The sequence below is a fragment of the Oncorhynchus masou genome, chromosome 32 (assembly GCF_036934945.1).
Source record: "Oncorhynchus masou masou isolate Uvic2021 chromosome 32, UVic_Omas_1.1, whole genome shotgun sequence".
Taxonomy (NCBI): Eukaryota; Metazoa; Chordata; class Actinopteri; order Salmoniformes; family Salmonidae; genus Oncorhynchus; species Oncorhynchus masou.
In genome coordinates, this window is record NC_088243.1 from 16,475,679 (window position 1) to 16,500,924 (window position 25,246).

General features: G+C 45.1%; 1 protein-coding gene across 5 annotated transcripts in view; it reads right to left on the minus strand.

The window, feature by feature from the left end:
* Positions 1-725: 725 nt before the first annotated feature.
* Positions 726-25,246, minus strand: part of LOC135525626 (B-cell lymphoma/leukemia 11B-like) — a 110,893-nt gene continuing 86,372 nt past the window's right edge. The window contains exons 3-5 of one of the 5 annotated variants that reach the window (XM_064953359.1): positions 7,035-8,930; positions 5,859-5,928; positions 726-3,915 (exon numbers count right to left, since the gene is read on the minus strand). In XM_064953359.1, the coding sequence (XP_064809431.1) occupies positions 3,897-3,915; positions 5,859-5,928; positions 7,035-8,930 (1,985 nt within the window). In that variant the 3' untranslated portion in view covers positions 726-3,896. Of the gene's footprint in view, positions 3,916-5,382; positions 8,931-25,246 lie in introns of those variants that run through there. The other 4 variants (XM_064953361.1, XR_010453198.1, XM_064953360.1 and 1 more) reach the window with 4 other exon arrangements.

A 25,246-nucleotide genomic window follows, 5' to 3' on the forward strand; every position in this document is an offset into this window, starting at 1 on the left:
TACGTCCAACCAGCCAGCGGGGAGCAGATCCCTTCTTCAACCCCTCTACATCCAACCAGCCAGCGGGGAGCAGATCCCTTCTTTAACCCCTCTACGTCCAACCAGCCAGCGGGGAGCAGATCCCTTCTTCAACCCCTCTACGTCCAACCAGCCAGCGGGGAGCAGATCCCTTCTTCAACCCCTCTACGTCCAACCAGCCAGCGGGGAGCAGATCCCTTCTTCAACCCCTCTACGTCCAACCAGCCAGTGGGGAGCAGATTGAGTGACAGGGATCAGAGTCTGCAGTGCAGGAAATGTGCCACCAAGGATGCCTTCATATACCCAGGCATTAATGTATATCCTGAAGTTGATTTTAGAAGTGGTTTTGGTTGAAAAGACGAAATAAGTGTGATGGCATTGGATTAGTTTAATGCACATGGAAGGAAGAGTGAAATATGTTATTTTGTAAGTTTATTGTCAGATGTTTTCTTTTCTATGTACTCATCAATTTCTACATTTCAGAAGTTCCATGACTTAAAAATGTGTGTGTGTGTGTGTGTGTGTGTGTGTGTGTGTGTGTGTGTGTGTGTGTGTGTGTGTGTGTGTGTGTGTGTGTGTGTGTGTGTGTGTGTGTGTGTGTGTGTGTGTGTGTGTGTGTGTTTGTTTGATCCTGTTGCATAATGTGGTGAACATGCATCTTTCGGATGTATTTCAAATAAAGAGCGCAGAGACAGGCCAAGTGATGTCTGAATGTCATGTTTACTGTAACGAACCAATGGCATTGGACTCATCAGGCCTGAGAACGACGGAACGCTGTCCTCACCTCAGTGACATCACAGACAACACAGCCAATTGCAGCCTAAACAATCAGTTCATGTATTTAAATAAAGTGACATCACACACAGCATAACATCCCTACTCAAAGCCCCCAGCCCTCCCCCTGTATGTCCAGACCCGGACCACTTCCCTTTGTATTCGAACATTATTACATATAAAAAATTACAGATTTCTTTATCCCAACCCTGTGTTATTATTTAAATACAAACATTAAAAAAATCTGAAATGAAATAGTAAAATGATTGAATGTCAAACCTAAAGAGTGGAAAGCAGCAAAGCACTTTGTATTTTTATTTCCTAATTCAGGACCGGCGTACTAACATCAACCCGGTCTCTCATGTAGAGGGACTACTGGCCCAATACACCTGCACCTTCGAAGGAAAACTACATGAATATACCCACAGATTGGGCAGTGTTCCATGAATATGTCTATACACAAAGTGAACACCATCAACCACCTAGCTTAGCCTTGCTCTGCTTGGTGTTCTGTCTACGGTGCCCAGGGGCGGATAAACAGTGCAGCCAACACGGAATAGCTCTTAACACATATCAAAGCACCAATATTTTAAGGGAAACATAAAATCGTAAAAAGAAGATAAAACACAGATATGGGTGTTCTGTGCTGCTAAACAGTTGGAGGACAGTTCTGTACATCTAAGTGAGCAGCTTTCATATAAACACCCTGGTTCTGACTGATTGATAGTTGACCATATGATTGTGGTCAGGTACGGTAGCTACTAACTGCCTGTAATTGTAGCTTCTGGTTTGAGGCGAATGCAGCTTGTAGCTTTGATTGTATCCAGCCAGCCTCGGCTGCTCTGTGTACACTACATGGTTCTGTGAGACGATGTCTAACTAAGGTATCCAGATATATAATCTCCCTGCACCTCATAAGAGACTTTACCATTTTTTTCTCCAATGTGTGTATCTTTTTCTACACACAATCCATGTCCTTTCTCTGACTGGTGGCCAGACCTGTCTGCCTGCGTCTCTACCACATCATGCTTGTATATGTTCTCCATTCTTCTCATGCTGTGAAGTCTATGGGTTGGCAGGTCAGGTTCCCGTACAACTGACACACAGGTCACCAAAGGTCAAGGGTCAAAGGGCAGCTAGATGACCCTAAAGAGAGATTCACTGCCAGTGCCAGTTAGAACACATAGAAATGTTCAAATCTAAATAAAAAAACTAAAGATATGTACAACCAACAGAATAGTAAACAAAAACATCTACTTGTGTATTTTTGTTGCTAAAAGGTCAAACAACCTTTTTATTTCCCTTCTGTACAATAAGGTTCATGTCAACAATGCAAATTCATCATGGGTTTTTTGCACTATTTTATCCTGCCAAATGAAATCAAATAAATGGTGGCAGCCTGTGAGTTTTATCTTGAAGTTGCAATGTTGTCCCCCTCCCCCAAATAAGAGAATGACATACAGGTACTTAAAGTACCCTTTTCACAAAGGATGCACATACGGGTTAAAAAACACAAGCTTCTGTAGAAAGACAGCAAGTGCCTACACATGTATTTCAGACCAGCCATGAAGAGCATTCATTCCAGAAGCAGAACATAGAGACATGTCAGTATTTTACTGCAAAGCAATAACAATGTTCCATAGTTTCTACGAAGGGAAATTCAGACATGATGCAGCTCCCCCCCCCCCCCATCCAAGTTGGTTACCAGTTCACTTTTTATTTCATTTATTTTCATTTTATTACACCAAGGCAGCAAAAGGAGAAGTTACTAAAACTGAAGACTTTTACAGTTACAGTGACAAAAACATTTTTAAAAGACCCACCATTTAAATTGTACTCCAAAATAAAAATAAAGAAACAATAACTTTTTTTATATTTTTGTAAAATGCCCAGGCATTCTCCAATATTACAAATACTGGTATACTTTTACAGTAAACAAGAAAATGTCATATATATTCATATATATTCATATATATATATATACTAAAACCCCGTCACCAAAAAACAATATACACATCGCCACCATGGCATTCAGAGAAACTGTATAAGCAAACTTGAAGAAAAGAAATACTGGTTTAAAACACACATACACACAAATATTATTTTACCCATGTACTTGTTTCAATACTGTAAACGTATTTTAAGACAGAGTGCACTAAATTCTTTTTTTGTTTCTGCAGTTCCTGATTTTTAGTCCAGTCTCTTCCTTGACTACTGTGTGGTATAACAATCCACTCGGACCATGTTTCTAGGGATACAGTCTTGTCCTGATTTGAAGAATTTGATATATATCTATATAGGTTTATGCATTTCTATGTACATATGCATACATATATACAGACACAGACACGTCATTTTTGTGCTGGCTACTCCTAACCTAAATGCAGCTTTGTTTTTATTTTTTAGAAGTAATATCTCTGATATTCTATTGGAATTTCATAAGCAAATTAGAAACTAAGTTGACACATAAATTTGATACATTGTTTTCATTTTGTTCAAATCCTTTGCTTCACAAAAGTGTCGCATTTGTCTTGAGAGACGGTGAATAGGAAGATCAGTGTTCAAGGCACACTCATGTCAAATTGAATGGCAGTACAAAAAGTGTCCCAATAAATTCATTTTCATTTTTATAGTGCCAGTATTGGGAAAGCCAAGCTTATAGCAACGCTGGCACTTCAATATCAGCTGATCCCAAACTATAGAGCCCTTCACGCAGGCCGAGGAAATCCAGTCAAAGTCATTTCTTGCTCAGACGCCGTATTTTCCATTTTCTTTTTCTCTTTGTGTGTAAAACAATGATTGACAAATCATAGTACGGGTCAACTGCAAAGATACGTTTGTGTTTTTCTCTTCTTTTTTTCTCAATGACGGATTTTTAACTAAAAAAAAAACATTTTTGCGTGGATGTCAAAGGTCAACTTGAGGGGGTTTGAACAAGGGGGGGGGGGGGGGTAGGACAGGGGTACATTATTCAAAATAACAAGGAGTGCTGATTTGGGCAAAGGTTGGTGCTTGCTGAAGACCGAAAAATCTTTCCTAAAAAGCTCACTCAGCTGTGCATTCTGTGTGTGTCAGAGTTGCTACTTCTTTCAGAATGCGTTCAACTACACATCACAGGGAGCCCTGAATGAGGAAAGAAAGAAAAAATTGTCTTACTATTTGGGCACAAGCTCAACAGACTTCTACAGACACTGTATGTATCTATAACTGTGCAGTTTACTGGTCTGCATATCACTAAGTAACAGTCACTGGTTCTGTCTCGCAGCGGACAAGACCATTTTAACCAGAAGAAAAGTACAACATAATAAACACTTTGACTTTAGCACTCTATACAATCAAACTTGTTACTATACAGGTATAAATTCATTTTGTCAAAATGTATAGATATTTATAGAAAAAATGCATAGGGCAGTGATATCATAAAACATTGTTACTGAATGTATGTAGAGTTAATAATAATATAGAATTACATTTTAAGGTACGTAATTCTCATCTGGTTAAAGAGGTGGTGACCGCTTTGGTAGTGACTACTACCACCACCCAGCCCTTTCCTAAACCACCACCCAGCCCCTTCCTAAACCACCACCCAGCCCCTTCCTAAACCACCACCCAGTCCCTTCCTAATCCACCACCCAGCCCCTTCCTAATCCACCACCCAGTCCCTTCCTAATCCACCACCCAGCCCCTTCCTAATCCACCACCCAGCCCCTTCCTAAACCACCACCCAGCCCTTTCCTAAACCACCACCCAGCCCCTTCCTAATCCACCACCCAGCCCCTTCCTAATCCACCACCCAGCCCCTTCCTAATCCACCACCCAGCCCCTTCCTAAACCACCACCCAGCCCCTTCCTAATCCACCACCCAGCCCCTTCCTAAACCACCACACAGTCCCTTCCTAAACCACCACCCAGTCCTTTCCTAAACCACCACCCACCCCCTTCCTAAACCACCACCCAGCCCCTTCCTAAACCACCACCCAGCCCCATTCGTAAACCACCACCCAGCCCCTTCCTAAACCACCACCCAGCCCCTTCCTAAACCACCACCCAGTCCCTTCCTAATCCACCACCCAGCCCCTTCCTAAACCACCACCCAGTCCCTTCCTAAACTACCACCCAGCCTTTCCTAATCCACCACCCAGTCCCTTCCTAAACCACCACCCAGCCCCTTCCTAAACCGCCACCCAGTCCCTTCCTAAACCACCACCCAGCCCCTTCCTAAACCACCACCCAGCCCCTTCCTAAACCACCACCCAGCCCCTTCCTAAACCACCACCCAGTCCCTTCCTAATCCACCACCCAGCCCCTTCCTAAACCACCACCCAGCCCCTTCCTAAACCACCACCCAGCCCCTTCCTAAACCACCACCCAGCCCCTTCCTAAACCACCACCCAGTCCCTTCCTAAACCACCACCCAGCCCCTTCCTAAACCACCACCCAGCCCCTTCCTAAACCACCACCCAGCCCCTTCCTAATCCACCACCCAGCCCCTTCCTAAACCACTACCCAGTCCCTTCCTAATCCACCACCCAGTCCCTTCCTAATCCACCACCCAGCCCCTTCCTAAACCACTACCCAGTCCCTTCCTAAACCACCACCCAGCCCCTTCCTAAACCACCACCCAGTCCCTTCCTAAACCACCACCCAGCCCCTTCCTAAACCACCACCCAGTCCCTTCCTAAACCACCACCAGAGAAACATTAAATATGAATGGTGATCAAAACAGAGAAAGCAGAGTTTAAGGAGATACACCTTGCCTACAGAATGTGTCAATACCTAGCAGTTTGAAATGACTGAGTGAGACTGAGGGTGATGAGGCTGTCTGTAATGCTACTCTGTGCCCAGTGTCCGATAGGGAGTTTGTAATAGTGCTGGAAGTTGTAATAGTCAGCTGGCAGAGGAGTGAGACACAGTGTGCATCAGAGACGAGGGACGGGAATTGGGAGGAGAGTGTAATATATGCAATAATCTAAGGGCACGGGCGATTGTGTTAAACTCATCCGTGGAATGATAATGAAGAGGTGAATGACATCATGAAGAAGAGGGAAGAGACCCCTATAGCTCACCCTAAGATCTCCCTGCTCTCTCTGGCTATAAAGCTCCGCAGTTTAGCCCGACGGTTTAGCCATCCTACAACTGTGTGATAAAAGATAGAAAACATCAGTATGTGCATTGTTATAGCATTTCTGTTATGTTTAGTAGGATGGGTTAGGGTGAGTTTAGGAGGAGCTAGTTTAGATGCAGTGTGAGAATAGTATGAGGGGATTCTATAGAAATACACAGTCTCTGTTTCTCTAGCGTTGTCTGTCAGGGGTGGGTACTAGGTACCAGTAAGCAGCTGCCTTTGTGTTCTTCTGCTTCGTCTTCTTCTTTGTTTTTAATGGATGAGAAGGCAGGGTTTGTGAAACCTCCGGATCCTCTTTAGATTTACTGTCATAAATGACATTCAGTGCTACATATCCAATTAGATTAACATGTTAAAAGTCAGTTCATGCTACAATGCCAAAGGATTGTTGTCCGCGAATGTATATCCTATCATGTATAACAAATAAAAAATAGCTTCCTCAGTTATGCTTAAAACATTTTTTAAGATTAAATTCGGGCTTCTCTTCAGGAAATTACATGTGTAGTTTAAATATACAAGTTTCTATAAGCAGTTTTTTTTTCTGTCTGCTAAAAAGAAATCTCAGGATATCCTCTGGGTTTTTAAAAAATGAAATAAAATCCCAGCAATTAAAATAAAAAGTAAAACAAATGTAAAAATGACAAAATAAAATAGTACCTGTACATGCCAAAATATTACAAAATCCAATAAATACAGAAATTATTGCACAGTTAAAGGCTCCAAAAATGGTATAATTTAATTAATCCTCTGATCAACTGTTAAAAAGGATCTTTAGCCAAATGAGGCAGTTTAGACCGGCTTTAATTGGTGCTGTTAATATCTGTTTGTTTGTTTAATTGTTTTTCTCAGTTAGCAGTTTCTTAGGCAAACACATAAAATTAACCCAAAATGCGATATTTAAGAAAAAGAGTATCCAGCTACCCCTTTTTGTATTTGTTTGTTTTTCAAGGTTGTGGCGAAAGAGGCAAAATAGGAAAATCTGGCTTAGCTTCTCTCGCTTCAATTTTGACCTCGTTGGTCATCAAATGTTCCCCATGCCACTTTTTCATGTGTTTCTCGAGAGTGCTGTACACACTGAAGGGCATTTGGCAAATGTCACAGCGGTACACTTCCTTACCCATCTGCCCGTGGGTCTTCATGTGGCGTGTGAGCTTGGAGCTCTGGGCGCAGGCGTAGTTGCACAGCTCGCACTTGTAGGGCCTCTCTCCCGTGTGGCTGCGCCGGTGCACTGTCAAGTTGCTGCAGTTCTTGAACACCTTGCCGCAGTACTCGCAGGTGTCGCTCCGTCGGCTCTCCTTGGAGCCGGGCCGGCCGGATCCCATGCCCCCCAGGTGAGGGGTGCTACCCCCGCTGGCTGTACCGCTGCGCCCCGACAGGCCGCCATCCAGGAGGTCCCCAGGAGGCGTGGAGAAGCGCAGGCTGCCGTTCTCAGATGAGTGCTCAGAGGATGTGCCGAAGGGAGATTGTCTGGAGTCGGTGAAGCCCAGGAAAGGGTCTTTGATGAAGTGTCGTGAGGCGGCATAACCCACCAGCCACTGAGAGTAGACGTTCTCAGAGGGGATGATTGGTGCTGGGGGCATGTCCAGATCCTTCTCAATCTTGATCCTCTTGTTGGAGGAGTTGGACAGGCTGGGGCTGGTGATGGGTGTGGGTTTGCGGGGGAAAAGGCTTGAGAAAGAGTTGCCGGAGCCACAGTTCCTGCCGTTGACCGTGGGCCTTTGGTGATCCCTTTCCATCTGGTGGTGATGGTGCTCCCTCTCCATCTCTCCCACCACAGAGTCCTCATCCCCAGTGTCCCGCTGCCCATCGGACCCCTTCTTAGAGAAGGGCATCCGATTTTTACGATTGTCGACTATCAAGTTATTGTACTGCTGTATAGTGTTCAGGCCCACATTCTCCACCATCTTACCCAGAGAGAGAGAGTTCTTCTCGTCTGGCGGCGGCTTGGAGCCGTTTTCACGGTTACGGTAGAACTCCATGTTGTCCATGCTGAAGTTTGACTCTGGCCTGCTCTCGTTCTCCATCTCCTCTTCATCCTCTTCCTCTTCCTCCTCTTCACCCTCACCCCTGAAGTCTCCCTCTCTGTTCTTCATGCCTTCTCCAGTCACTTCGCTGGTGCCCGGCTCGGGGGAGCTTGTAGTGGAAAGCCCATCGTCAGACCTCCCTGTCATGGAGCCAGATTTGTGCATGTGTGTCTTCATGTGCCTCTTCAGCTTGCTGGCCTGGGAGCAGGCATGGTCACACAGCTGACACTTATAGGGCTTCTCCCCGGTGTGGCTCCGCCGGTGGACCACCAGGTTACTCTGGAACTTGAAGCTCTTCCCGCAGAACTCACATGACTTGCTCTTGGCCTGTGTCTGGGGCGGGGTGGTGCTGTTGGGGGGCATGGCCGGCAGGGGCGGGGAGCTGAGAAAGGGTGACTTGGGGCTTGGCTGGAAGGGGTTGGGGTTGAGCAGGCGGTGCATAGGGTTGGCCCGGCTGGGCGAAAGAGGAGGTGTGGCCACGTTATTGCTCCCCGCCAGCTCCCTGAGCCGCCTGGAAAAGTCCATGGATTGGGCCTCGATGGCCATGGGCGTCAGCCGCATCACCCTCTCAAAGGCACTGGGGTGCTGGGAGATGAGCCCCATTTCCTCGGCACTAAGGCGTTCCAGCCGGTGGGGGTCCAGGTGGTGGCGGGGTGAGGGGCTGACAAAGGGCGGCGTGTTGGGGAGGCCTCCACGGTTCTCCATGAAGCCTTGTGGGGGCTCCCGGAGCAGGGGCCCAGTCATCCCCAACAGGTGAAAGGGGTTGTTCTCTCCCAGAAAGTTGGCGAGGGGGGACTGGGGGATGGAGTCCTGGCCCATGGGCAGTCCGGGGATGGTGATGCGGGGTGTAAGCGACGAGCTGGAGGGGTTGGACTCCAGGTAGATGCGGATGCCATGGCTGTTCTGGGCGTGCTGCAGGAGGAACCAGGCACTGGGAAAGGGCTGCTTACACGTGGTGCAGATGTAGCTTGAAGGCTCGTCCCGGCCTCCTGCAACACAGGAGAAACACATACAAGAAAGAAAATAATTAAAACATGTTCTTCAAAACAAAATATTTTTCAATGAATTCAATGACAGTAACTTCACATCTATCTGAGGAATAATATTGAGATTTTTAGTGGTCATGGTCATGTGTTGATTTATACAACGAGAGGAACTCTGCAGAGAGAGGGCCATCAGAGGGCCATCAGAGGGCCATCAGACAGACTTTTGTTATCCATATTCGCCTAATACCTCCAGTAGCTGAAATAGTCTTTACACATCATGTTGCAACATAACAGGGACATATTTATCAGGCTTTTGACAAGTGCATTTCCATAGTCACTGCGGATTGGCCGACGCGGTGGGACCACTGTACACACCAGTTTAAGTGCTCTTTCATCTCTCTTACTTACAAATCTCAAAATGATTACACCATGCATGTGTGTTTTGGTGTGTGTGTGTGTTTTGGTGTGTGTGTGTGTGTTCTGGTTTGTGTGTGTGTGTGTGTGTTCTGGTGTGTGTGTGTGTGTGTGTGTGTGTGTGTGTGTGTGTGTGTGTGTGTGTGTGTGTGTGTGTGTCTTTAAAATCCAGCCCTCCAAGCAGAGGGACTTTAATAATCACAGAGACAGCAAAGTAATATGGCTCTATGCTGAGAAAAGTACAACTTAAAGATTTAAGGGACTCACTTTCTTACAAATAAAGGCCTCGTGCCTCGAGGGAACAAATCAAAAACGAGAGGAAAGGGGAGAGTAAAATAAAGGCTCTGGTGGTGTATGAAGATAAATGACTGCTGATAAACAGGGAGAATGCGGATGGAGAGATTGAAACGGAGCGATACATTATTACCTGTCTTGGGGTTGTTATTTGGTATTTAACTGACATCCACTGGGTGCTTTGTGTCATTCTAGACACACAAATGGAATACATTATAGCTGAAAACACTTCAGACCTCGTAATAGAGGTCTTCTGACCTCAACAAGACTTCCTGTATAAATAAAGGTTGAGTACTATAAAAAAAATAACAAGAAATGTATAACTCCTTTTCTCTCTGTGTGGATGTTCAACTTTGCAAATGAAGAGGCACTTAATGACTCGCCACACACATTTAGACGGCGGGATCAAATACTGACTCTGTCACCATTGACACTAGAGTATAACTAAAACCTCCCAAGTTCACATTCCTTCATGAGGCAGTTCCACCCACAAAGCCAGGAAACAAATCTAACAATTCAACCTGCACAGGCAGACAGACTATCTATCAAAGCATATACTGTATCTTAGGAACTAAAACCAGAAACTGCTCTGTCCTGTTTCCCTCACTGATTCCTCTCAGATCAATAGGGATTGGAAAGTGTAAACAGAGCTATGGCTGCAATCAATCCAGCAATCTAGACTGACAGAGAGACAGAGAGAGACAGAGAGAGACAGAGAGAGACAGAGAGAGACAGAGAGAGACAGAGAGAGAGAGAGAGAGAGAGAGACAGAGAGACAGAGAGAGAGAGAGAGAGAGAGAGAGAGAGAGAGAGAGAGACAGAGAGAGAGAGAGACAGAGAGAGACAGAGAGAGACAGAGACAGAGAGAGACAGAGAGAGAGAGAGACAGAGAGAGAGAGAAACTACAAACAATGCCAAAAAATACAGTGACCCCCTCTCATACCATCATCATGCCCTGCAATGCCAAGAGCTGAGCAAAGAAAAAGTCCCCTCATCCAGCTGGTCCTGGAGCTGAGTTCACACAGTGTCTGACAGACCGACCAACCTGCACATGTTTTCTATGCTCTACGCTTATTGTTATTGTTCAATGTATAGTTATTTTGACACTTGATTATTGTTGTTACTGTCATCCCGTTGACAAGGTTTATTATTATTTTAATTGTGTTAATATTGTAAATCTCCAAAGTAAGGTTTGGCAATATGTACATTGTTACCTCATGCCAATAAAGCAAATTGAAATCAGACAGACAGACAGACAGACAGACAGACAGACAGACAGACAGACAGACAGACAGACAGACAGACAGACAGACAGACAGAAGAGGGTGAGGCAGGGGGAGACAGACAGACAGACAGACAGACAGACAGACAGACAGACAGACAGACAGACAGACAGACAGACAGACAGACAGGTTCTAGGCTGTGGTGCTTGGCATAGCGGTGTACCTTTAACAGTAGATAAGTAATTGATGACCCAGCCCCTGTGTTACACATGCCGGTGGGTAATGCCAATGGGAATCATTACCGCAGCGACACAAACAAGCATAATATCCAGCACATACAGTGAAAATGAATGTTAAACACAGACTGCCACGTTCCTATGGGGATTTGTGTAAAACACACACACACATATAAAGTGTGAAAATTTAATTGTGCTCTTGGAAACTAGATTAATTTATTTATTAAACGAAAGCTTTGTGTTTTTACCTAATGCTTCTATTTAGAGTACAGATGAAAATATAACGCTTCTGTAATTGTTAAGGATTAGATTCAGAGATGTGTGCCTGTGTGTGTGTACATTAAGTATGTCTATACTCTATACACAGAGGCTCAAGAATCATAAATAACATATTTGGTGGGTGTTTATATTTATCCCATTTCATATATTTGTGTGAAGTGGAAATGTGTTTGTTGCATATCCCAACTCCACCTCAGACACTGTCATTGGTCCACAGAGTAGAGAGCTCCAGAGAAAGTCTGTATAGGGAGAAGGATAGTGAACACACAGTGTGTCTGCATGGGTATTTGCTGGAAAGAACACAGCTTTTCATAGCAGGTTTAGGAGAACTGACGAAGCAGGTTAGGAGAACTGACATGCAGGTTTAGGAGAACTGACAAAGCAAGTTAGGAGAATTAGGTTACGGTTAGAAAAGGAGTTAGGGTTAAATAAAAAAATAACAAATTGACATAAGCTGGATCCCATCTAGACATGACCGTCTGCATGGCCTCCGATGATATGTAGGTCACAATGCAGATGTAAGACAGATGTTCAACCCAGAACAGAAGGTTTATTCAGGTCAGTGAAATATGATTAGACCATCTTGTTATTATTTGAAGAACAACAACTCCTCTTGATACTTCACGAGGGATTTGCAAAAACAGTCAATTCATTCTGTTGAAATAAAATGTTCTAGAGCAGCTTATTTCTATCTTTAATAATAATAAATACATAATAAATTGTTCATATTATTAATTTAAAAATGATAATTGCACTGGTATAATTTCATTTATGTAAAATTGTGAATCATGTGCAGATTAGTAAATACTAACTGGCATGGTTATATTTCAGGGCTGATAAAAGTGAGGGGATCTATAAACCTGATCAATAAATATGACACTACGATAAAGCCACATTGCTCTAAATACATCTCCAAGATTTCTGAAATCGCCTTTTAAACCTTATTACTACACCGTAATGTCCAACGCTTTATAAAATAAAAAACTGCTAATTTCTCTTTAACACTTCTAACATTTGCACCAATCAATTATTGCTATCTGTGATGTCAGCTCAAAGAATGACTCAATCAATCTGTCTGCACAAAAAAAAAACGTTTAAACCACATCTTCACGCATGGCACTTAGTAGGGCTGCATTGGAAAGGTCTGGTGTAAAAGCATTTCCCCTGCGTTGAGTGGGGATGTAAGGAGATGTTTATGCGTGGCTGTCTGACGTGTGTACAGTGTATGTGTGTGTGTCTCGTCTGTTAAGGACAAGGAACAGCTGCTCACCTCAGTACTGAAGCATGACTGCTCTAGCCCTGGCCCTGTAAATCCTTTGACTTAATTATAGTGGACACACACACACACACACAATGACCCCCCTTCAGGCTACACATTAAGGGCCTGCTGCCCCACTCCCCCCACACACACACGCTCATAGCCACAAACAATCCCCTGTAGCTTCCTCATCCCCCCATAATACACAAACACACACATTATTCCACCCAGCCATATTTCCCCTCTCTTATTTTATGGCCGAGTTCTTTTCAAAGCCCTAGTGCTACATAAAGGAAACACTGGAAATCAACCAGGGTCTCGATTTCTTACACCTGCCCCTCTTTGCCCTCTCAATTTCCCTCTCTCTTCTCTCTTTCGCTCCCTTCTCTCTCGCTCCACTCTACTGTACTGGCTGAACTTCTTCAGCACACAAAACATTTCATTGGGGTCTGAAGGTCAATAAATGTAATTAATTTCTGCCCCACAATTAAGCGGGAATGACTGTCCTCCCCTGGCCGGGATCCACTCCCTGGGAAGGTATTAGTGCCCTCTGATGGAGGGACGGAGGGATGGAGTGGAGTGGGCCGTGAGTTTATTGAGGAGTTTTCAGTGTGAATCCTCCCAGGGGGAAGGAGTCCGACACAGATGGCAAATAAAGTATGCAGCCCGAGGCCAGAGCACATTATGCTAATTCTAATGTCAGCTGTACTTTAATATACAACTCTATTTAATCACCCCCTTATTTCACATTTCCATATGAAAAAACCTGTGTCACTGCTTCAGCCGTGTCTCTCTCTCACACACACACACACACACACACACACACACACACACACACACACACACACACACACACACACACACACACACACACACACACACACACACTGTCTATCTCACACACTCTCTCACACACTCTCTCACACTCTCTCTCACACCCTCTCTCACACCCTCTCTCACTCCCTCTCTCACTCTCTCTCTCTTTCACACACTCTCTCTCTCACTCTCTCTCTCTCTCTCTCTCAGACTCTCTCACTCAAACTCTCTCACTGGGGTGCTGTGGTTGTGCATGAGTGTGGACGACAATACATAAATACACACACACACACACACCACATTCTGAACATACTGCTACAAACACATGGGACTGGTTTCAGAAAACTAGGTGTATGTCACACGTCACTACTTCACAGGAGAACCGTTTGAATGGAAACTTTTTGGGGGGCAGAAATGCCTTCTGGAACATGTGAACATTCATGTGCCTTAAAAACACCCTTGTATGCCATCTGTAAATATGAAAACAATTGTTAAATTACGGGCCTAGTTGGTTTAGCCACAGAAAATGTCAGCAACCTTTCCGCTAGCCACGATTGGCTGAGATAATGAGTGGGCTGGACATTTTATTTTATTTTTATTTTACCTTTATTTTACTAGGCAAGTCAGTTAAGAACAAATTCTTATTTTCAATGACGGCCTCGGAACAGTGGGTTAACTGCCTGTTCAGGGGCAAAATGACAGATTTGTACCTTGTCAGCTCGGGGATTTGAACTTGCAACCTTTCGGTTACTAGTCCACCACTCTAACCACTAGGCTACCCTGCTGCCCCCCATGTCAAGAGATGAGTTGGGATTGGTCTGCCGTATACAGTAGCATGCTATAATATGAGCTGGTCAGTATGTGTAGGTCATCCTTTCTAACGTGGCTTAGGGCCAGCCAACGCGAGCATAGTGCTTTGGTGACAAAACGGATGGCACTGTGATAGACTACATCCAATTTGCTGAGTAGAGTGTTGAAGGCTATTTTGTAAATGACATAAGTCAAGGACCGGTAGGATAGTCAGTTTTACGAGGGTGTGTTTGGCAGCATGAGTGAAGGATGTTTGTTGCAAAATAGGAAGCTGATTCTAGATTTAATTTTGCATTGAAGATGCTTAATGTGAGTCTGGAAGGAGAGTTTACAGACAGACAGACGTACAGACAATTCTCACTCTACTGCCATATGCAGAATATAAAGAATAAAACTCCAGTTCCCCAAAGAGAGAAAAGTTCCTCCAGTATAATGAGAAGAAATGGTGAGTGGTGGAGTCTTAAAGAAGCAGTAAGGAGTAATGATCTGAGACGGTGAGTGGTGTGTCAGGACCCGGTTACGAACCTGGGTCTCCGGAGTAAGAAACAGTCACTTAACCAACTGAGCCACGAATAGTCAGCAGAACCCAGAAGATGAGGCAGACACAGCAGTGTCCGGTGGTTCCCGAGTGGCCAGTTCATCTTGGATAGTGTCGGAAAGGCCTTTCAGAAAGCACACCGTGAGCGCCTCGTTGTTCCAGCCACTTGCTGCTGCCACCGTGCGGAACTGGATGGCATAGTCCGTCACGCTGCGCCAACCTTGGTGGAGAGTCAGGAGCTGTTTGGCTGAGTCAGAACCACTGCTTGGGCCTTGAAACACTCGTTTGAATTCCTCAGCAAAGGCAGAGTAGCTGGCACAGCAGGAACTATGGGCATCCCACACAGCAGTAGCCCAGGCCAGGGCTTTTTCCGACAGCAGGGTGATGATATAAGCGATCTTAGACCGGTCGGTGGGAAACGACGAGGGTTGTAGCTCAAAGGAGAGAGAACATTGGGTGAGAAACTCTTTACAAGCACCTGGATCACCTGAGAACCGTTGGGGAGGTGGAAGACGAGGTTCAGCCAGGGGGTTAACTGCCATGGGTACGTGAATCTGAGGTACTGGGACCAGAACTGTTGCCGGGGTAAGACGATCAGATATTTGCTTAATGGAAGTCAGCATCTCCGACAGAAGATGAGAATGTCTAGCCATTAAGGCCTCTTGCTGAACCAGGGCGGCTTCGTGGCGTTGGACAGTCTCCTGGTGGTGGGACAGCATGGCAAAATGGTCCTGGGAACTGGCTGCCTCTGGGTTCATTTTTGCCTCTGTGTTTCTGTCAGGACCCGGTTACGAACCTGGGTCTCCGGAGTGAGAAACAGTCACTTAACCAACTGAGCCACGAATAGTCAGCAGAACCCAGAAGTTGAGGCAGACACAGCAGTACTTAAGACGGTGTATTTAATAAAGTAAAAAGGAGAAGTCCTTCAATACAAAAAATGGCAAATCCAAAAGGTGGTAGGAATAGCACAAAAAGCCTCAAGAGGTACTCAAAAACAAAAACAGAATTCCACAAGAGCATCCACCGGAATCGACAAGAATACACAGAACACTAGGGCTGGGTGCTAACATACAAACACAGAGCACAGAACTGAGGGAAACTAAGGGTTTAAATACAATCAGGGGAAACGAGGCACATGTGCAAATAATAATGGGGAACAAGGGAAAAAACATAAGGTCAAAAAGCACAATGGGGGCATCTAGTGACCAAAACCCGGAACAACCCTGGCCAAATCCTGACATGGTGGAGTCTTAAAGAAGCAGTAAGGGAGTAATGATCTGAGACGGTGAGTGGTGGAGTCTTAAAGAAGCAGTAAGGGAGTAATGATCTGAGACGGTGAGTGGTGGAGTCTTAAAGAAGCAGTAAGGGAGTAATGATCTGAGACGGTGAGTGGTGGAGTCTTAAAGAAGCAGTAAGGGAGTAATGATCTGAGACGGTGAGTGGTGGAGTCTTAAAGAAGCAGTAAAGGAGTAATGATCTGAGACGGTGAGTGGTGGAGTCTTAAAGAAGCAGTAAGGGAGTAATGATCTGAGACGGTGAGTGGTGGAGTCTTAAAGAAGCAGTAAGGGGTAATGATCTGAGACGGTGAGTGGTGGAGTCTTAAAGAAGCAGTAAGGGAGTAATGATCTGAGACGGTGAGTGGTGGAGTCTTAAAGAAGCAGTAAAGGAGTAATGATCTGAGACGGTGAGTGGTGGAGTCTTAAAGAAGCAGTAAGGGAGTAATGATCTGAGACGGTGAGTGGTGGAGTCTTAAAGAAGCAGTAAGGGAGTAATGATCTGAGACGGTGAGTGGTGGAGTCTTAAAGAAGCAGTAAAGGAGTAATGATCTGAGACGGTGAGTGGTGGAGTCTTAAAGAAGCAGTAAGGGAGTAATGATCTGAGACGGTGAGTGGTGGAGTCTTAAAGAAGCAGTAAGGGAGTAATGATCTGAGACGGTGAGTGGTGGAGTCTTAAAGAAGCAGTAAAGGAGTAATGATCTGAGACGGTGAGTGGTGGAGTCTTAAAGAAGCAGTAAGGGAGTAATGATCTGAGACGGTGAGTGGTGGAGTCTTAAAGAAGCAGTAAAGGAGTAATGATCTGAGACGGTGAGTGGTGGAGTCTTAAAGAAGTAGTAAAGGAGTAATGATCTGAGACGGTGAGTGGTGGAGTCTTAAAGAAGCAGTAAGGGAGTAATGATCTGAGACGGTGAGTGGTGGAGTCTTAAAGAAGCAGTAAAGGAGTAATGATCTGAGACGGTGAGTGGTGGAGTCTTAAAGAAGCAGTAAAGGGGTAATGATCTGAGACGGTGAGTGGTGGAGTCTTAAAGAAGCAGTAAGGGGGTAATGATCTGAGACGGTGAGTGGTGGAGTCTTAAAGAAGCAGTAAAGGAGTAATGATCTGAGACGGTGAGTGGTGGAGTCTTAAAGAAGCAGTAAAGGAGTAATGATCTGAGACGGTGAGTGGTGGAGTCTTAAAGAAGCAGTAAGGGAGTAATGATCTGAGACGGTGAGTGGTGGAGTCTTAAAGAAGCAGTAAAGGAGTAATGATCTGAGACGGTGAGTGGTGGAGTCTTAAAGAAGCAGTAAAGGAGTAATGATCTGAGACGGTGAGTGGTGGAGTCTTAAAGAAGCAGTAAAGGAGTAATGATCTGAGACGGTGAGTGGTGGAGTCTTAAAGAAGCAGTAAAGGAGTAATGATCTGAGACGGTGAGTGGTGGAGTCTTAAAGAAGCAGTAAAGGAGTAATGATCTAAGACGGTGAGTGGTGGAGTCTTAAAGAAGCAGTAAAGGAGTAATGATCTGAGACGGTGAGTGGTGGAGTCTTAAAGAAGCAGTAAATGAGTAATGATCTGAGACGGTGAGTGGTGGAGTCTTAAAGAAGCAGTAAAGGAGTAATGATCTGAGACGGTGAGTGGTGGAGTCTTAAAGACGCAGTAAAGGAGTAATGATCTGAGACGGTGAGTGGTGGAGTCTTAAAGAAGCAGTAAGGAGTAATGATCTGAGACGGTGAGTGGTGGAGTCTTAAAGAAGCAGTAAAGGAGTAATAATCTGAGACGGTGAGTGGTGGAGTCTTAAAGAAGCAGTAAAGGAGTAATAATCTGAGACGGTGAGTGGTGGAGTCTTAAAGAAGCAGTAAAGGAGTAATGATCTGAGACGGTGAGTGGTGGAGTCTTAAAGAAGCAGTAAAGGAGTAATAATCTGAGACGGTGAGAGAGAGACGGGAGAGTGATGATCTTGTTTTCCACGAGACACACTCCCATTGTGAAACAGCTGCTGCTTGGAGATGAGAGGGGAGAGAGAGGACAGATAATAGGGAGAGAGAGGACAGAGAGCGGAGAGAGAGAGGGGATGCCACAGTGTGTGTCATCCACGGACGCTGCCTCGCACCACGCTAAGCCCCTGATTCAATTAAGCAGAAACGATGGCTAATAACGATCATGGGTTTCCAAACAGGCTGTGTCAAACGTTGCATGTCAATCTGGGCTTTACAAGCACACACACATGGATACACCTACAGACACAAGTGAATAAACACATACAGTACATATACACACACACACAGAAAAGAGACAGAAGAAGTTCCAAAAGTCCCTGTAGTCTCAACCCAGATGTGTTGCCAAGGATACATGATACATTGACCAATCACTGTCCAGACTGACAGGACCATCCTGTTATCCAAAGCAGGTGATTTACCAAAACTTTTCTTCTCACACAGCTAGCTTCCTCTATTGTGACAGATCAAACCAATCACAGCACAGTCATTTGCTCTCTCCAAGCATTGAAAATGCACTTCATTGGATGCCTGCGTGTTTGTGTGTAAATAAATAACCAGGAATGCATTTCACCACTGTTGGGTTTTCATTGTTATCCGACTTCATTTATGAGATTAATATTAAAGCTCATAATTCTTACTCCGTATCGTTTTAGTTGTAAGAGGGAGAGAGGAAGAGGAAGGAGACAGACAGAGAGAGAGCGAAAATAATATTGATTTTTATTCATTTGGCAACATGGAAACTTGTCATTATAAGCTTTGGTTTGTGTGGTGATTTTTATAGAGAGAGAGAGAGAGAGATTTGCCGAGCTGCTGAACCAAATTGTATTTGCTATTGACTCCTGCTTGAGAGATGTTTTCCAACAACACAATAAAAGATCAAGGTGCTAAACTGAACAGGAAGTGGCGTAGGGGAGGAGAAAACAGGTCTATAGGATCTTCTAATGAGGTGCTCATCTGCTGACATTGGCTTTTACTGCGGGACGTCATTTAGTCTGTCATTAAGCCATTATCCAGCGTAAATAAGTCTGATGTCCTGTAAGAGTCCTGCTAGGGTCTGGAAGCCCTTCCTCTCTCCCTCTCTATTAGTGGATGCGTGCCGCGTCGGGCTGGCCCCATGCCTGTGTTTGGTTTGGCCCACGTTCACACATCTTTGGCAGGAGGGCTGTTGGATGGCTTACAGAGGGAGAGAGCTAGGGAAAGAGGGAGAGAGGGGGCGAGGCAAAAGTGTGTGAGAGGAACGTAGAGAGAGAGGGAGGGGAGAGAGGGGGTAAGGAGGAGGAATGGATTGTGTGTATTGTCCAAGCTTCAAAACTTCTCCAGAAAAATTAGGGAAAACAAAAAACACCTCAGACCTTTAATTGTCCATCCATTGAATAACAAAGTGATGGAAGTATACAAACTCCATAATTCTTCATTATTCTCAGACTATAATATGTTTTAATAATTTCATAAATATTAAATAATATTTGTTTAATATTAAATATATGGGCAGTAATTCCCTAAATTTGAAATAAAATAGTATATCTTTCATTAAACTTTCCTAAACTCTGGAGGGGGGACAAAATAGAACTAAACCTCAATGTATACACTGTTGCATAGAAAAACCCAAAAGTATATTCCACCTAGGAATATTTTGTGTGTGTATGTGTATGTGTATGTGTATGTGTATGTGTATGTGTATGTCTCTCTCTCTCTCTCTCTCTCTCTCTCTCTCTCTCTGTCTCTCTCTCTCTCTCTCACACACACACACACAAACACTCAAACACACAAACACAGGCTATAAGACCAGATCTAGGTTTGTGACACAGTGTAACCTGGGTCTGTTTTCATCCTCTGAGACTGGTGTTGGGCAGGAGACAGAGACAGGTGATGGGCAGGAGACAGAGATGGAGACAGATACAGGTGATGGGCAGGAGAGGGAGATAGAGACAGAGACTGGTGGTGGGCAGGAGACAGAGATGGAGACAGAGACTGGTGGTGGGCAGGAGACAAAGACAGAGACAGAGACTGGTGGTGGGCAGGAGAGGGAGATAGAGACAGATACAGGTGATGGGCAGGAGAGGGAGATAGAGACAGATACAGGTGATGGGCAGGAGAGGGAGATAGAGACAGAGACTGGTGGTGGGCAGGAGACAGAGATGGAGACAGATACAGGTGATGGGCAGGAGAGGGAGATAGAGACAGAGACTGGTGGTGGGCAGGAGACAGAGATGGAGACAGATACAGGTGATGGGCAGGAGAGGGAGATAGAGACAGAGACTGGTGGTGGGCAGGAGACAGAGATGGAGACAGATACAGGTGATGGGCAGGAGAGGGAGATAGAGACAGAGACTGGTGGTGGGCAGGAGACAGAGATGGAGACAGATACAGGTGATGGGCAGGAGAGGGAGATAGAGACAGAGACTGGTGGTGGGCAGGAGACAAAGACAGAGACAGAGACTGGTGGTGGGCAGGAGACAAAGACAGAGACAGAGACTGGTGGTGGGCACGAGACAGAGATTGGTGGTGGGCAGGAGACAAAGACAGAGACAGAGACTGGTGGTGGGCAGGAGACAAAGACAGAGACAGAGACTGGTGGTGGGCAGGAGACAAAGACAGAGACAGAGACTGGTGGTGGGCAGGAGACAGAGACTGGTGGTGGGCAGGAGACAAAGACAGAGACAGAGACTGATGGTGGGCAGAAGTCAGAGACAGAGATAGAGACTGGTGGTGGGCAGGAGACAAAGAGAGACAGAGACTGGTGGTGGGCAGGAGACAGAGACAGAGACAGACACTGGTGGTGGGCACGAGACAGAGACTGGTGGTGGGCAGGAGACAGAGACTGGTGGTGGGCAACAGACAAAGACAGAGACAGAGACTGGTGGTGGACAGGAGACAAAGACAGAGACTGGTGGTGGGCAGGAGACAAAGACAGAGACAGAGACTGGTGGTGGACAGGAGAGAAAGATAGAGACAGAGACTGGTGGTGGGCAGGAGACAGAGACTGGTGGTGGGCAGGAGACAAAGACAGAGACAGAGACTGGTGGTGGGCAGGAGACAGAGACTGGTGGTGGGCACGAGACAGAGACTGGTGGTGGGCAGGAGACAGAGACTGGTGGTGGGCAAGAGGTGGGTGGGTGGTGAAAGGAAACAGCGCTGCCTGCTTCCCCGCCGCACCGTATTGCATTGTGGGAGCTCCCCGTCTGTTGGTCCCTGGAGTGTTGTGATGTGCGCTCTTCAAAAGGCCTCATGTCAGCACACTGCCTGATTTAGAAGTCAGGCTCCCTCCCCCATTTACATCTCCCCAAGTCTAACAGGACCAGCTATATGTCGTCAAGACAACAACAAAAAAGAAACAAATCAATGGTGACGAATAAATTGGCACACTACCCATCCCCACCTTTCCTTTTTTTTAGCATGTCAAAAAATAATAAATACATCTGAAGAAGATGAAGGGAGAAGACGAGGAGGAAGGGAAGAAAAGAAGGAGAAAGAGATGAAGAGAATGGTCCGTGTTGAGGAGGAAATATTCAGGCATGATGATGTGAAGAAAACGGTCCGTGTTGAGGAGGAAATATTCAGGCATGATGATGTGAAGAGAACGGTCCGTGTTGAGGAGGAAATATTCAGGCATGATGATGTGAAGAGAACGGTCCGTGTTGATGAGGAAATATTCAGGCATGATGATGTGAAGAGAACGGTCCGTGTTGATGAGGAAATATTCAGGAATAATGATGTGAAGAGAACGGTCCGTGTTGAGGAGGAAATAATATATTCAGGCATGATGATGTGAAGAGAACGGTCCGTGTTGAGGAGGAAATATTCAGGCATGATGATGTGAAGAGAACGGTCCGTGTTGATGAGGAAATAATATATTCAGGCATGATGATGTGAAGAGAACGGTCCGTGTTGAGGAGGAAATATTCAGGCATGATGATGTGAAGAGAACGGTCCGTGTTGAGGAGGAAATATTCAGGCATGAAGATGTGAAGAGAACGGTCCGTGTTGAGGAGGAAATAATATATTCAGGCATAATGATGTGAAGAGAACGGTCCGTGTTGAGGAGGAAATATTCAGGCATGATGATGTGAAGAGAACGGTCCGTGTTGATGAGGAAATATTCAGGAATAATGATGTGAAGAGAACGGTCCGTGTTGAGGAGGAAATATTCAGGCATGATGATGTGAAGAGAACGGTCCGTGTTGAGGAGGAAATATTCAGGCATGATGATGTGAAGAGAACGGTCCGTGTTGAGGAGGAAATATTCAGGCATGATGATGTGAAGAGAACGGTCCGTGTTGATGAGGAAATATTCAGGAATAATGATGTGAAGAGAACGGTCCGTGTTGAGGAGGAAATATTCAGGCATGATGATGTGAAGAGAACGGTCCGTGTTGAGGAGGAAATATTCAGGCATGAAGATGTGAAGAGAACGGTCCGTGTTGAGGAGGAAATATTCAGGCATGATGATGTGAAGAGAACGGTCCGTGTTGAGGAGGAAATATTCAGGCATGATGATGTGAAGAGAACGGTCCGTGTTGAGGAGGAAATATTCAGGCATGATGATGTGAAGAGAACGGTCCGTGTTGAGGAGGAAATATTCAGGCATGATGATGTGAAGAGAACGGTCCGTGTTGAGGAGGAAATATTCAGGCATGATGATGTGAAGAGAGCAGCATTCAGTAGTGATTACAGTCCCTTCAGAAAGTGTTCACACCACTTGACTTTTTCCACATTTTGTTGTGTTACAGCCTGATTTGAAAATGGATTAAATAAAGATTTTTTTTGTCAATGGATTAAATAGAGATGTTTTATCACTGGCTACAACACAACACCCCATAATGTCAAAGTGTAATTGTTTTTCAAAGTTTTTAGAAATCAATTTAAAATGAAAAACTGAAATGTCTTGAGTCAATAAGTGTTCAACCCCTTTGTTATGGCAAACTAAAATAAGTTGCATGGACTCACTCTGAGCACAATAATAGTGTTTAACATGATTTTCTAATGACTACCTCATCTCTGTACACCACACATATAAGTCACATAATAACCCCACACATAATTGTATGTGTGAGGTACAGAGATGAGGTAGTCAGTCAAAAATCATGTTAAATACTATTATTGAACACAGAGTATTAGGTGACTCGGTAGGCACATGTTTACTCCTGAATTTATTTAGGCAAAATGGCACTTGATCCAGACAGACACACTCAGTTACTGCTCTGTTCAATTGTTGGGCATCTTTGAGTTTAATATCATTACATTTAAAGACAGCCATGTATGCATTAATGAATCAATTATACAATCATACAATCAATGGGATTTGTTTTTTACCAATATAACTACAAAACAAAACACAGAATTTGTGTCTATGGAATCTAGTGGAAACCAGACGGGAAGCGAGGGAGACGAAGAAGTGAATGAGTTTTTGGTGGCGAGGGAGAGAAAGTGAATTAATATAGTTTTTGGGGACAATCAGCTTTGAAATCTGCATTTTACGGTTTGCAAATGATCACGACAAAGTACTAGGGTAGTGAATTCAGCTGTAGCCTAAGCTAGCAACGAAGGTTTCCCTACAATTAAAGCTGGAAGCTACCGGTATCGTCTTGCATTGGAAGTGTTCTAGCCTGTATGGACATTGTTTTCCGAACAGTAATTAACTATTTCTACATGCCGTGATACATTATTCAAGCATGTTAACTTCTGTGCATCATGAGTGGGGCGCTAATGCAGCCCAGACAGCTCTAGCAATGGGTGAGGTAGTGGAGCAGGAACGTTGCTCTTCACACTATAAAGGGGCTGCACTGATAGACAGACTTGATCCTCTCAATCACGTGAAACACATTTGACAGAAGTACCAAATGTAAAAATAATTCTAGTTCAGAAGCGTTTTTCCCCTTGTTTTTCTTCTTCAATAGCCATCCTTCATCCCCAGTACAGGGATGTCACACCATTACACAGCCCTGCTGGCCTTGGAGCACTGCAACGAATAAAAATGCTCATTACGGAATGATTTCAGTTTTCGCAATGATTCAATTTGCAGTAATTACTGCGGCCGGCACTAATAAAACAAATATCTACAAAACGCGAAGGTCAACTACCAGTTAGGAGTGTTCATTTTCATCTCAATGTATTCATCCTCGCCTGGCTAATGGCCCAATTTTCTCCCCTCGCTCCTCAATAAATATTGCTGGAATTACAGGTTAAATAGCTAAATTAAATCACGGCTATTATGGTAGGCTGCAGTGCACCCACTTGGCTCGGTTGCATGGAGCTGAGAGAGGGAGGGAGAAATGGAGCTGAGGGAGGCGGACGGGGGCTAATCTCTCCATGTACAATTACTGGGGAAGTGCCAATAGCCAGACAGTCTACGATTAATGTCACGAGTGCCGAGGCCATCAAATTATTACATTTATTCTTTCACCAGGCCTTTAGCATGGAAGAAAGACATGTAGAGACAGGCCAGTGTTATTACTAGACCAACCAGGCTCTATTAAGGGAGGAAGTAAGGAAGGAAGGAAGTAAGGAAGGGAGGGAGGGAGGGAGGGAGGGAGGGAGGGAGGGAGGGAGGGAGGGAGGGAGGGAGGGAGGGAGGGAGGGAGGGAGGGAGGGAGGGAGGGAGGGAGGGAGGGAGGGAGGGAGGGAGGGAGGTACTATTTCTGTTATGTAGTCACCTTTCACACTTAAGTGTACATACTTGTAACTGTTCATACAGAGAACTGTAAGTGCTGTATGTGCTCCAAGGATCATCTGACTCTCATTAGCAACCTCATGCCTAGTTCAAATCACTTGCTTTTCATCCCAGAGATCAACCAAGGCTGTGTGTGTGTGTGTGTGTGTGTGTGTGTGTGTGTGTGTGTGTGTGTGTGTGTGTGTGTGTGTGTGTGTGTGTGTGTGTGTGTGTGTGTGTGTGTGTGTGTGTGTGTGTGTGTGTGTGTGTGTGTGTGTGTGTGTGTGTGTGTGTGTGTGTGTGTGTGTGTGTGTGTGTGTGTGTGTGCGTGCGTGCGTGCGTGCGTGCGTGCGTGCGTGCGTGTGTGTGAGAGAGAGAGAAAGAGAGGTTGGGGGTGGTGGGGGTGACAGGTCACAAGGGAAGGTAAATCCCTCTTCAAACCTGTCCGTCCTGTTAACCAGGGTTTAAAGAGATAACCTAGGGATCTCTTTGCTGTTCTAGCCTGGCTCTTTTAAGCCAGCCACTGCCCTTTGAACACTAACGTGCTTCAA